The sequence below is a fragment of the Pteropus medius genome, unplaced genomic scaffold, assembly GCF_902729225.1.
Source record: "Pteropus medius unplaced genomic scaffold, Ma_sr-lr_union100, whole genome shotgun sequence".
In the NCBI taxonomy this organism is placed as follows: Eukaryota; Metazoa; Chordata; class Mammalia; order Chiroptera; family Pteropodidae; genus Pteropus; species Pteropus medius.
The window spans coordinates 25,372,336-25,386,304 of NW_024342467.1; the positions used below are offsets into that span (position 1 = coordinate 25,372,336).

Sequence of the window (13,969 nt, forward strand, 5' to 3'; positions counted from 1 at the left end):
GTCTGTGCCCCCGACTCAGTCTCAACCCTGTAAGTGGGACATCAAGTTCCCAGAGTCACTCCCTACACATAGTGCCACAGTAATAAGCGCCTCAGGAAATAATTCAGCCCAGAGGCGCACCGACAACAGAAATGGCGTGTGGTGACGGACCCCCTCTTTGTGGGGACACTGGGAGTGGCCTCCTGCACAGCTCTGCCTTGGGCAGGAGGGTTGTCACTCACACCCGCGACTGCTTACAGCTCTCTTCCCAGACGTGCCTTTCCTTTGTGTGTGAGGGGTGAAGCGCCCACGGTCAGACTGCCCGCGGTCGTATCTGCCCGTTGCTGGTGACTGCGTGCCTGTGTGCCAGTCCCTTGACCTCTCGTTTCAATGTCCTTGTCAGTGAAATCAAGATACGCAGCGCCTCCCGCTTAGACGAGAGCCTGGCATACTGCCAGCCTTCAAGACGTGATAGCTGGTGTTATTATTGCTGTTGGTGTTGTTATTTACAACTGCCCGAGGAGGGGTAGAAACTCGATTTGGTGGAAAATCCTTAGAACCTGTAGCTCTATAAACTACGTACAAGATCTTCGTTTGAGAAGAAACGGTTTGCGCTTATACACTTACGCATACACGTCTGTCTGTAGGTAGATGGGGAGGAAGACAGCTCTGTTGCCACCTGGCTCTCTGGGGTGTGCAGTGGAACTTGCATGATCTCTAAGCCCTTGAACCCTGAGGCAAGCTCGCTGTGACCGGGCAGCTCACCTGTCTGTGTGTAAACGTGTCGAACCCTGTAGGGTCCCTGTAGGGGACTCCGCTCTGCAGGAATATGCCATGCAGGGCGGATGAGGGAAATCAGGTAAGTGGGTTTCGGGCTGTTTCTGAGCAGTAGGGCCTGACCGAAATCGCATACAGAACCACAGAAGACAGGTGTCACTTCTCCAGGTGAACGATGCCTCCCTGGATCGCCCGCTGCCCTCGCCCCTCCACCTGGCAAGCCCTAAAGTTCCTTCTCAGCCCCACGTGTCAGTGAGCGTTGGACGCCATGGCTGGAGGAGTGAGCGGCTGTGCTGGTACCTGCAGGGTTTATGGTTTTGCATCATTTTACAGGACTGACAAGGCAAGGGTCACTGGCAGAGGGGCCAGGAAAAGGCTCAGTCCTGGCTTTGCACCTGATCACACCGACCGACCGAGGACTTTGTAGCCACAGGAACTGTGACCCAGGAAGCATTTAGAAACATTTTATACCACCCAGAACCCCGGAACTTTGTAATTAGAGGAACCCGGTGGCCACAGGAACACGTGGACACATTGAACGCCTTCTAAAACCCGGAAACTTTGTAACTACTTGTACAAAAGAGCATGTAAATAACGTTTAAGACCCCAAAGAACTACACTCCTCAGGACGCTTGGCACCGGCCGCGTTAGGCTACTGGGCACTTGCCAAGTGGTTGGCTGGAAGAAAGGTGTGCTTTAAGTGTAAAACGAGCTCCGAATGTGGCCTGAAAGGGGTAGTTTTACATTAATTAAATGTAGAGAAGGCGAAAATAATTTGGGCTAAATAAAGCATAAAATTAAATAAAATTAAGGTTCAATAAGGCATTTAATTAAAATTAGTCTTGGCTACTTCTTTTCATCTTGGTAAATGTGACCACAGGAAGGTTTAACAGTGCACATGCTGCTCATATCACGTTTCTGTTGGTCAGCGCTGTTTAGAATCCCGAGGCTTCGTGAAGTAGGAGCATTGGCAATGGATTGGGGAAGGTGAACACATGTGGCTGTCATCGCCTGTGTGTTTTCCCAGGCTTCTTGCCTTTCGTTTGTCAAGTAATTGTTTGGAAATCTTACGGGTCGCTTTGGTTGTCCCCAGCAAATAAAATCGCGACCTGCGAGGGACCTCTTTTCTCTCCCCGACTCTTTCACCCCATGACTCTGCCGTCGAATAAGCTGTTTGAGAAACTCTTTAGCTCCTTCAGATAGAGAGATGACCCCCTGGGCTAGCATGGGCTGCAGTCAGGCCATGCCCTTTGTTTCTTTCTCATGTAAAACAACAACAACAAACAATAACAACAACGAAAGCGCCCGTTTTCGGGTAGTCATGTGACCCAGCTGCCCCTCGCTCTTGTTTGCAGCGAGTGGTGAAGTGAGCAGGCTGCACCCCTGGGGAACGCGCCCCGCCCCTCCCGCACCCCCCAGGGAGCAGCCCGCCAGGCAGTCCCGCCTCCCTCCAAGACAGACTCTGGTTCGAGGCTCGCCAGTGCTGTCCTTGGTCCCCCGTGTTTGACGCAGCGGTGGCTCAAACGTCATGGTGCTCTCTGCAGTCACAGCTGCATGCGAGGAACCCTCCTGGCAGCTCCATTCCACGCGTGCGGCCCGGTATCGCCACGTCTGTGCTGGGTGTGACCTTTCTCGTCCTGGTCGGAAGCCACAACTGTCAGCGGCGTATCTCAGGACGGGGCGCGTGCCGGGCGGGGCTGGTGCCCAGGAGAGGGGCTGCTGTGCACGGTCACTTTAAGCTCACAAGGGACTGCTGCTTCTCGCCAACTCTGAGCTCCTCGGGGACAGGGACGTGGGGCGCTGCTGCTGCACCCACGGCAGGCCGCCGACCCGCCCAGGTGGAGAGGGACATTAGGGTCTGTGAGTAACCCCTGGGGGCAGTCGATGGTGGCGGGCGAGGGAGGAGACCCAGATGTCACTGCCTCTCTCCTTCCCGAGATTTTATGTCATAAAGCAAAACAGGGGCCGCGTTATCTATTTCGATAAATCATCGAAAGGGAGACTAAGGAACCGAAGTTCGTACGAAGGTAAAGCGATGTCTCTGCTTCTCCGTGGAACGTCCCCAGGGCTTTGCAGGTGGATCCGCGGCCACCGCGTCTTCACCAGCTCTCAATGTTTTCTCCTCCCTTTCCACGCGTGTAAAATGACAGCATCAGTGGAATTTTTAATCTTAAGTTTGTTTTTAGTTCTTACGAATATCCTGCTCTCGTCGCGGAGTGATGTGATTTTTGCATACTTCGAAGTAAAGGCGAATACTTTGAAGTAAAAGTATAGACATGATTTTGTGTAGCTGGACTTTAAACATCTTCCACTAAGAGCGAGCACTTCAAAAGTGCTGTTTCTCGTTTCAAATGCCATTTTATATAGCGTTGTCCAGTTTTTCGTGCCATGTACTTTCTTCGATATTTGAATTAAATGTATTTGGGCAATCACGTTCCATGAAGGAGAAAAAGGCAACTTCAGTGCGATGCATTGAAATAATTAAAGTCTAAGGCAAAAGCAATCGGAAAGACAGTCTGTGCTGCCTGCGGCCCTTATTAATTGGCCCACGTGCGCGCACATCTCCAGCCCGCCCCTTCGTCTGGCTCGTCACAGGGCATTAGCTGAGACTAACCTAGCAGCCACTTCCTGGCTCCCACAGGGACATGGTTCCAAGTCAGAACGACTCGTTTATCAGAATACAAACTCTGCCACGTGAGGCTTGTGCGAAGCGTGTCTCACGCCTCGTTATCTGGGCCCCGTTCGCAGTGACGGAAATTGGTCCTCCGTTTTAGCAGGCAGTGGAGAAAGCCCGGCCGTTCCCTGAGACACGGTCGCCGTGACACGTCACTGTCCCCTGCACCGCGAGACCAGAGTGACGCGCGCCCTTGCAGAGACGGTTTTCAGACCGCTTCGGCGGCACTTGTCCCATGGATCCTGTTGTCCTCCTGTTGTCCCAGTGACACAAATAACGCAAGATCAGCTCTCGAGGGCGGGTGGCCTGCCCTCTTCCTGGAGGCCCGGGTGGCAGCGGCCACGTCGGACCCCAGACACCAGACTCAACAGCCATGTGGCCTTGGGCAGCCTGTCGGTGTCTTGACACGGAGCTTCTGATCTGTGAAAAGGCAGTAACACTGTGAGCCTTACAGACGGCTGCGGAGAAGGACAGTAAGATCATCTGTGCCCACGAGCTCAGTTTGGAGCCCAGCACAGGTGGGCCGCACGGGTCCCGGGGGCGGCCGGGGCCTGCGCTGACAGGTGCTGCCTCCCGTGGGGCCCCGAGGAGGTCCCTGGGGAGGGCCGGGGTGAGAGCTGGTACCACTGTCTCTGCCGGTATGATGGTTGCTACCATGATCACTTCCTGTCAAAGGGAGCAGGAAGCGTGGCTCTGCGGGTGGCATACTTGGGCCCTCCCAGCCCCGTTCCCTCCATCACCCACCCAGGGCGAGAATTAACCCAAAGTAAAAGCATGGAAAAGGGCGTAGGGCCGTACGTCACCCTGCTGGGGTGAGCACAGACAGAGGCCGTGAGCGTGGCAACCCCTCCGTGCTGGAGCTCGAAGCCTCCGTCACAGGGCCTCCGTCACGGGGCCCCGTGGGACCGGGGGAAGGCTCCCCGTAGGGCGGAGCAATGGCCGTGCGGGGCCAGGGGGCGAGGCAGCCCAGCCCCGGCCACCAGGTGTGTTTGCAAGCTTGCATCCAGCTGGCCTGGTCCCTTATTACCTGCCGTCCTGAGGGACGTGGCAGGTGCAGGTGAGCTCGGCACAGATAAGTGAGCACCTCCTGCTGCCACGCCGGCTCGTCCTTGTGCGGCAGCTGGTGCCAGGCAGGAAAGCTTAGACTTCGGACTGCAGCGAGGGCGGGCGGGTGTGCTCGAGGCGTCACTGATCCTCCGGGTCCCCAGCCCATACACACGGGCAGCGCACACCGCACGCACGCGCACACACACACACGCACGCGCGCACACACACACGCACGCACACACACACACACTGCCTTGCCCTGCGCCTGCTTTACACACCTGCCTGCGCACCGTCTGTGTCTTGGGCAACAGAGGTCCAGTCAGTATGGAACAGCACAAATCTGAAGATGAGCTTAACCTCCCTCAGATATTTCTAGAAAGAAATACATTAAATAAGCAAAAAGAGGAATGAATGCTCTTGCTTTCTTGTTGGTCGGTCCTAGAACAGAAAAACCTGTTGCAGCCTCCAGTGATGACAGAGACCTGTGTATTACTGGAGAGTTCCAGCGGACCCTGGCTGAACTTGACGAAGACCTGGAAGGTAAGCCCGACCCCCTGCGGTTGGACGTCCTACTGTGCGCAGAGGACTCTGAAGGCTACTTTTTCCGACCACGTTTTGTATAACGAGTGCAGAAGATACAGATAATCTCAGTCGACAACCAGGGAATCTTCCGGACAGAGGCATGTGGTTCAAATAAACTAGAAATTAGGTGTCGGCGTAGAGTTCTGTTTTTAAGCGGAGGGCATCGGCAGGTCATCGGCCTCAGTACCTCGTCTGGAGACATCATGGCCCCGGCCAGCTGCCCCTGTGCTGAGTGCTGAGGGCTGGGGGTCCGCCTGGGGCACACACAGATGACACGCTGAGCTGATGCATGCGAATAAGTCACGCGGGAGGAACCGCGGGCGGGCGGGAGCGGACGGTGGGCGCCGACTGTGACGCGTGCTCGTGCTTGTTCGCAGAGATGGAAGAGAGGTGCGAGACAGACACCAGCTCCCTGAGCAGCTCCATCGACGGCGCGCCGAGTTCCTGCGTGCAAGATGCCACTGTGCCCGAGAGCGACGTGGACGCGATCCCAGTGACGTTCATCGGGGACGTCTCAGAGGACCCTGTGCCGCCGGCGTCACTCCCCAACAGAAACAACAACGCGGGGTCCTCAGACAGGGCGGGCACCGCCAGCAGGCCGGCCCGCGAGTCGCCAGCCCCGGCCGGGCCTGGCCAGTCACCGTGGGGGAAGAGCGGGGGGCAGCCGGGCCCCCCCACCCCACCCCAGGACGCAGGGAAAGCGGCCCGGTCAGCTCAGAGTCCCATCGAGCTGGAGCCCGTGCGGACATCCGCTGTGGAGCGTCACACGCGAGGGCGGAAAGCAGGGGACGCAGCCGAGGAGCACGGCCCGGCCCCCCGCGTGGGGAGGGCACAGCCCACCCAGAGGGCGGACTCTCAGCCGGGGCCGGGGACGGCAGGCGGCGACAAGCAAGGCATCTCGGCACCATCGTCGTGGTGTCAACAAAGCCAAACCCCCGGGGGGAGCTTCGGGCTGAAATACGGCCTGACGACCTACAAAATTGTCCCCCCAAAGTCAGAGATGAGGTGTTACGACAGGGGGGCGTCTCTGTCGACGGGCGCCATCAAGATCGACGAGCTGGGGAACCTGGTGAGCCCCCACACGTCTGGAAGCAGGACGATAGCCCTGCCGGCATCGGCCCTCGAAAAAGAACCCCAACCCGTGGGGAAAATCAGAGGATTCTGGAGGTGCAGCTCAGAGGAGAAGCAGCCCGGCCAGCCCACGGAGCGCCCGGTCGGGGGGGTCCCCACCCCGACCCCCACCCCCACCCTGACCCCCACCCCACCAGCAGAGTGGCAGAACCAAGACAGCAGGCTCCGAGCAGAGCCCACCTCCCCGGACCCCAAAGTGGCATCGCCCCAGCAGCAGGCCACCCACCAAGGAGGGGGGAGACACCAGGGAGAGGGGGTGAGCCGGCCACCCACAGCAGCCGCTTGTCACGTGAAGGTGCCAGCAGCCAACACCGCGCAGGTCCCGTTTCTCAAGCCTCAGAGAAGAACGTCCAGTCAGTACGTGGCCTCTGCCATCGCCAAGCGGATCGGGCCTCCTACAGCCCACGCCGGGCAGACCCGTGCGGGCAAAGTGCCAGAGCTGGCGGGGCGGCCTCCCGCCACAAGGGATGGAGCCGCCCCCGGCCCGTGCCCAGGGTCACACGGACGCGAGCATGAGGCCAAGCCCCGCTGTGGTCACCCTGCCCACACCAATGGGGAGGAGTCAGCGGAGGGAGCCCATCCCCGGGGGCAGCTCAGCAGCCCCCGTGGCACGCCCTCGGCCCCGGACTGTCCCGCTGGCATCCACCGAAGTCCCTGCGTCCCACTTGCCACAGCTTCCCAGAGGGGTCACATTTCCGCGGGACAGAGCTCCGGTCTCAATGGAAAGCAAAGCACGAGCAGCCACAGGACCAGCCCGGCATCCGACCCCAAGCGCACGCCGGACAGCCCCAGCCCCCCGCCGCCGCGCTCGGGAGATGGCAGAGCCCTGGCACACGGCTCCGGTTGGGTCCTCGTCCCCAGCCAGCCTCCTCGCTGTCCAGCAGGGTCCAGCACGAGCAGCCCCACTGTCCCGGGGTGGAAAGAGAAGCCCAGCGTGCTCTGCACAGACGCATGTGATGCCGATTGTGCACCCAGCGTCTTTGGGCCAAAGAAGAAGTTCAGACCTGTCGTCCAGCGGCCAGCACCCAAAGACACCTCCCTGCACAGCGCCCTGATGGCGGCCATCCACTCGGCAGGAGGCGGGCATGGCCTGCGCAAGGTGACCAGAGGCGCCTACCTGGGGCAGGGCCCCCCACCTGTCGTCCCTGTGTGGCACTGGAGTAGCTTTGGGGGGGCGAGGCTGTGGAGGAGGGGGTGCACGGCTCCCGTGTCCCTGCTCTGAGTGGGAAGAACCACCGAGGACGGAGCTGGTGCGGGCGGGGGTGAGGGTGGGCGTGCCCACTGGGCCTCGGTGCCCTGCCTGTCCCCAGGGAAGATGTCACCAGTAAGTGGCCCGGGGAGCAGCCAGCCAGGATGCGTCCTCTGTGGCTGGTCCTTGATCGTAGAGGGAGGAGTGGACGGTCAGGCCGGGCCACACAGGCCGGACATTCTTCAATAACGACAGGCTGTTTCAGGGCCCCCCTCCCCATCTGGGCACTTAGCGCATCACAAACATGATGTCATTTCATTTCTACGCCACACAAAGCTGTCCCTCCAAAGGCAGAGACGAGGTGTGAGGACAGGATGGCCGGTGAGGTGGACGTCTGGGGTCTGGCGCGTCCCCATGCGGGGACGAGACCGTGTCCTCCGTCGTGTACTTGAGACAGAGGCACGGTCAGGCCCAGCGCCCTGGCTCAAGGTCACCCCTGCCAGCTGGCGGGGGCTCAAGACTCTCACTCAGATCCATGGGACTGAAAGCTCCTGTCCGTCCTGGGAAGCCGGGACCAGTAGCAGAAGTGACAGGACACGAGGCCATGATCTGATGTCACCCCATGGCGGGAGGTCACTTCAGAAGCTTTGGCACGCACCGTCTCATGGCGGGGGCTGGGAGCACGGCCCTGCGGTCCTCAGCCAGGCCTTCCAGGCAGCCATCCTGTCTCCTGAGTAACGTGGCTGGCACTGTCTGTGTTCCAGACCGCAGGGCACAGCCCAGAGGGAGGGCCGAAGAAGCCGTCCCCCACCGAGGCAGAGAGCGAGCACTCGGCCCTGCTTGCGTCCATCCGAGGTCACCGTGGGGCCTGCAGCCTGCGGAAGGTAGGACGGGAAGGCCGGGGGCCCTGGGGGTGGCGTGGGCACCCAGAAACCCCCCTCCCTGCCCACGCCCGCCCAGCACTGAGCACTGTCCGGGTTCCCGGGGCACCCAGCATGGCTGCAGGGCTCAGGTCGTGCCGGAGGCGACCGAGCCCCAGCCACGTGGAATTGCGTTCAGGGACGCAAGGGCGTCCCCAGCTCCCACAGCCGGGGCCCGGGAGCAGTGTGACGGGTGCCCACGCCGCGCGTCTCCAGCCCGTCGACATCCGGCTCCAGTGCTTCTCCGGGCTGGTCCCCGAGATGGGCAGGAGCAGGACAGGCGGGTCTCAGCACGGGGCCCCTGCACCCTGCCGGCGGTCGCTGGAGCCGGGGCGGTCGGGACGGCGAGCAGAGGCCCCCTGCACCATGCACTCCCCTGGGAAAGGGCCCCCAGGACGCCATCACTCACCCGCCCTTCTGCCAGGTGGCGTCCGCTGCCTCTGAGGAGCTGCAGGGCCTCCGCGATGCTGGCGCGTCTGCGCCTGGGCCGGAAGCCCCTGGGCTGGAAGGCCCCGGCGCTCAGCCTCCCCCGGCCGCCCCGGCCCCCCCTGCACCCCGGACGACGTCCAGCTCCAGCTCGGGTCCCCTCAGCAACCTGGTGGACGCCAGGCAGGCCTTGATGGACGCCATCCGCTCCGGCACAGGGGCCGCCAGGCTGAGAAAGGTGCGTGGGGGGAGGGGGGTCGGAGGGGCGGGGGGTGCCACCGCCTGCCGGCAGGGCCGTGGCCTGGGACAGCAGTGGGCCGAGGGTGTCCCGTACCCCACCAACTGGAGGGGGCCGTGCACGGCTGCGCCACGGGGGCGATCGGCGCAGACCATCCCGGGGCCGCGGGGCCATCGCACTGCCAGCCCCGGCGCGTTCTCACCGCGCACCCCGGCCCGCCCAGCGACGGGCTGGACGGCGGTCTGTCGCGCCCAGTGGAGCGCGTGCCGCACGCGTGGCCCCAGCCCGGGCCGAGCTGCCCACACGGCTTCTTTCTGTTCTGTCCGTCGTCCCCCAGCCTGACGTTCGACGCGGTCGGGTCTGCAGCCCCCGGCACAGGGCACCCTGCATGGCCTCAAGCTGTCCGCTCGCCGGCCGGGTCCCCGCAAGCACTTTGCGGCCCCGGCAGCGAGGCTCCCGAGTTCAAGGACACTCGGGCCAGTGGCCTCTGCAATCTGTGTGGTCTCCGTCCCCGCCCACCCCCGGTGGGTCTGGGGAGTTACGCGATTCGCCTTCTGAGAAGTCATTTCCAGATCCTAAGCTTACATTTCGCAGGCGTCCGGACCGGTCACTACCAAGTGCCCCTCACTTTCCGTGTAAAGCAAACAGGCTCAGAATACCTGAGTTGCTGGGACTCAGACAGGGGTCAGGGCAGGCACAGGACGTCCCTGTAAGCAGGTGACCACTGCTGTGTGCTCTGGCGGGCGGGCTGGGCTCACACAGAGCCACCGGCCCTGCTAACGAGGCAGCTCGTGCTCCTGTTCCCCACGCAGGAGCTGGTGGCAGCAGAGCTGGGGGGAGGAGGCCACATGGCCTGAAAGGCAGTCCTCGCTGAGTCAGAGGTGGCCAGCAGTGCCCCCTGTACAGAACTTCCCGGACGCCTGCTAACAGGAGCTCCCATGGGGCATTGCCAGGCTCGGGCCCCCGGACCTTGTCCAGTGTGACAGTGAGGGGGTCATGGCCGTGTGTGGCCCTCACTGGGACCTGAGGTGTCACGCAGCGAGGATGGTAGCCATCTCAGGACGCCGGAAGAAGCAGCATCCTTGACCGGATGGCACCGGCAGGCTCCACACGCTCTCTGCAGCGGGGGGAGGGGGGACGGAGGGAGCAGCTAAGCGTTGTGGAGGCCTTGGGGCCTTTTTACGTTTCTTTTCATTTCTGCAGAGTTTATATACTGACAAACGTACCACTTACATTACGTAGAACGAGGGAGAGCGGAGAACTTGGGGTGAATGGCTAAATAAGGATCCGGGAACTTAGAGCATGTGATTTCCGAAGGTGACAGAGCCGTCCGTTCAGCCCCAAGACCAGCTCTGTCCTCTGGACATGCCACGATGTCCAGCTGGGAGCCCTGCCCGCAGAGCCCGAGGCGACGTGGGAGGGGTCGGCCCCGGTGGGCCCGCTGAGGCCGGGGACGTGTCTCAGTTTGTCAGACAGTGTTCCTCAGAGGAAAACCCACAGGCTGTCTACACCCAGGGTCAGACGTGGGGGAGTTGAAGCCTACAGACTGTGGTTTTCAGACACCGAGCGAACGACTTTGCGTTCGGGTCTGTCCTTTGAGCCGTGGACGTCCCCTGCGTAACACCGAACGTGGCCGCGAGCACGGCCCGTGCTCGCCTCTTACACCCGTCCCCTCGTGGACTGGTTTGGGGTCTTTGCAAAGTGGACATCCCTCGCTCCACCGTGCAGGAGTCATCAGGGGCAGGAGGCCCGGAGAGGCCAAAGCCTGCCTAAGGTCACACAGCCAGGACGTGCCTGCGAACTTAAGCCTCGGGCTTTCTCTCCCTGAGCGTACGCGCCCGTGCCTTCCAGAGAGAGAAAGAAGTTTGGGAATTGTCTAAAAGAACGGAGGAAGCGTTTCGTGCTTTGAGAAAGAAAGCTCGGGCAGCGGCAGAGCAGGCCAGGAATAGACGGGGCCAGCTGGGCATGTGGCGATGACGCAGGGGCTACATGCGTGTCTGGACGCCGGGCAGGCAGCATGAAGGCCGGCATGGGCGGGGCCATCCAGTCCCGGCTGCGGTCCAGTCCTGGTGGCTCTTGCTCACCCTCAGCTCTGAGCGCTGCTTTAAGCGGCATCCGAAAGCCCCCATTTCGACTGTTTCTTGGGTTAGTGAAGTATTGTGACCTGCCTGCTCCATCCTGGAAAGTAAATATTTACGCGTTGCATCTGAGCTTTTACATGACACTCTGAGGCTAAAAGCCGGGCCTGAGGGACCAGGACGCGTGTGACCTGGGAGACCGTGTCCTTTCAGCCTTCGTCACGGCTCGGCTCAGATGTGCTGCATCTTACGTGGGGCCCCAGGACGGACGCACGGGACCGTCACTGTGAGCCGAGGCTGTACCTTCTCCCCACTAGACTCAGCCTCTCAGAATCAGGTAGAAGCCGCTGTAGCAGCGGTGACGGAGGCGGCCGGGGACCGGGCGGCCGCCCACCCGCAGCCCGGGCTGAGCTGCCGTCGGCGACACGCGGGCGCGGCTGGGCCAAGCTGGCGTCCAGGAACCAGCTGTTTTCCTGGAGGCGTCCTGTGTGGCTTGCCTTCCTCATGGGTGCAGCACCAGGGGTCACGTGTGCGGGTCAGCCGCCAGCTGCGTTTTCCTGAGAAGGCTGCCCCCGCGCCGCTTCTCCGCGAGGCACGGCCCCGGAGGTCCCCGCAGGCCGGGCAGCTCCTGCCCTTGCTGCTGTCGGTCACGGCACTGGAGCCTCTCGAGGCTCCTGGGCCTCTTAGCAGTGTTGACGGCGGCTGTGTCCACCTCGGGGTTGTCCCCTGCCTCTGGCCTTGCTTCACAGGCCCTTTGGGCACCTCTTCCTCTGCCCAGGCCTGCACTGCGGCCCCAGGAGTTAGTCCAATGACCTCGCGTTTCCAGAGCTCACACCCTGGGCGGACCCCACACCGTCCAGAGGCCGATGTCTCGTCCGGACAAAGGCGGGGCGGCCGGGGCGTGCGGGCGGCAGGCCGGGCCGTTTTCTCTGCTCAGAGGGCCCCACGGGGATTGCTGCTCACGAGTATTTGCTCGGGGGCGGGATGCCCTCTGCGGACCCAGCTTTCTCATCCTCCCGTGGGAGGCGACACCGGGATGATCATAGCGGGTGCCGCGTCGCTTGTTTTTGGCTGAGCGGAGGTTCCGATGAGCTGAGACTCGTCCAGTGCCTGACGCTCGGCGGTGGCCGCCAGGGGCACATGTCCTCCTGTGCTCGGACGTCCGCCCCGACATCACGCCGCTAAGCGAGCAGAGCGGGGTGCCCGAGCGCCGGCCCCCTCGCCAGCGCGTGCCGAGCGCCGTGGGGCGGCGGTGTCAAGGCCAGCGCTCCCCGCACACGGATCCGCCACTTTTCTTAAAACGCTGTTACCTTTGCCTTTAGAGGCACTGAAATGGACCCTCGAAATCCTGCACATAGAACTTCCCGCCGTCGGGCTGTCACGGAAGGTGGGGGGCTGAGCCCGGAGTGGAGACGGAGCTTTCGCGTCCCGTGGGGGGGTCACCTGTGAGCGTGCGTCCGCTCCTCCCTGCCACAGACCCGGCACCCAGGAAGGTCTATACCCGGGGACGCAGCGGTGAGGGACACGGGCCCGTGGGGACACCATGGCAGGCCGGGGTGACCGAGAGCATGGCAGGGGAAGAGCACTCGGACGGGCAGCCGAGGGCGGGGTGAGGGGAGCCCTTCCCGAGGAGGCCCAGCGCCTGTTCCCGAAGGACCAGTCGTGTCCCTGAAGGAAAGGCATGTCCTGACAGTGGCCGGAGGCGGGCCTCGGGCGGGGAAAGGCCCGGCCCCTGGGGAGGGGCAGGGACGGCCGGAGCCCGCAGCCGCTGCGGCCCTGGGGCAATGGCGAGCAGGCGGGCGGCGGGGTCCTGCAGGTGTGCCGCAGACCCCGAGGGCCCCGCTTCCTCTGCGAGGGCAGCAGCGGAGCTCGCGAGCACATCTGTGCTGCGGCGCTGAGCAGCTTGGGGCCGGCGTGACGCCTCGGTGTGTCAAGATGGAGACGTCGCAAGGGCAGGTCTGCAGCTCGCGGACGCCTGGCCGCGGCTTCCCACCGATCCCTGAGTAACGGGGCTCTGTCTCCCCATAGGTGCCCTTGCTCGTCTGAGGGGTCACTGAGACCAGGCCGTGGTGGAACCACCCGCCCGGCCCTCACCCTCTCCGCCGGGACGCAGGAGGCGAGGGGCCTGGGGACTCGGCGTGCGTCCTCGTCTGCTGGCCAGTCCTGCACCATGGCTGAGGGGACGGACGCCCTGCTGCGTGGCCCATGTGCCAAGGACTTGTGTCCACCTCTCAGCGTCTGAAGTTGCCAATCAGTGATTCCTGCTGGCCGGTCGGCAGGGACGAGGAGCCTGGAGCCCAACACTTAGTCACGGCGACGGCCAGGTAGACCCGTCTGGACCGTGCCTGGACCACACCTGGACCGCACCAGGACCCGATGCTGGGACCTTTGCGACCTACACTGCGCATCTGTGGTCGAAAACATCCTGTCGTTTCAAATCTTTCAAATTCTAGGGGAACATGTACAAATCGATCGACACCATCGCAACGTAATGTGCCACGTGATGCCACACGTTTGGGTCCTAGGGAAAGAGGGCGGAGCCTTCTTCAAAGGTGACCTTGGGGAGTATTACTTCATATTCCTCATCGGTTTCGGGCAAAAACCGCATGGACAGTGGCAGACCCTGATCTGACCAGCTGAGGTTTTAAAACTCAGCAGCAATCACCCAGAATATCAGCCACACACGCCGTGGGGCAGGGCGGCTCTGGGTTCCGAGGGCTGAGGTCAGAGCAGAGTGGACGGTCAGTGCCCACCTGGAGGGCCGTCCCCACGGGCTGTGAAGCAGAGCAGACCTTCCCCGGAGGGCTGCGTACGGAGCCCGGCGACCCCTCCGGGCGCCTCGGAGTTCCTGCTCGGGCCAGGAGCGGGGATGCTGGTGCACGTGTCACCAGGATGGACCCAAAGTTGTGCTAATATCTCATGATGTAA

At 62.3% G+C, this 13,969-nt stretch overlaps 1 protein-coding gene across 6 annotated transcripts in view; it reads left to right on the forward strand.

The window, feature by feature from the left end:
- COBL (cordon-bleu WH2 repeat protein) overlaps positions 1 to 13,969 on the forward strand; it is a 150,683-nt gene extending 136,714 nt beyond the window's left edge. For 4 of the 6 annotated variants that reach the window (XM_039862808.1, XM_039862811.1, XM_039862810.1 and 1 more), the window contains 5 exons: positions 4,920 to 5,017; positions 5,437 to 7,289; positions 8,144 to 8,263; positions 8,724 to 8,963; positions 13,070 to 13,969. In XM_039862808.1, the coding sequence (XP_039718742.1) occupies positions 4,920 to 5,017; positions 5,437 to 7,289; positions 8,144 to 8,263; positions 8,724 to 8,963; positions 13,070 to 13,087 (2,329 nt within the window). In that variant the 3' untranslated portion in view covers positions 13,088 to 13,969. Of the gene's footprint in view, positions 1 to 4,919; positions 5,018 to 5,436; positions 7,290 to 8,143; positions 8,264 to 8,438; positions 8,569 to 8,723; positions 8,964 to 13,069 lie in introns of those variants that run through there. The other 2 variants (XM_039862812.1, XM_039862813.1) reach the window with 2 other exon arrangements.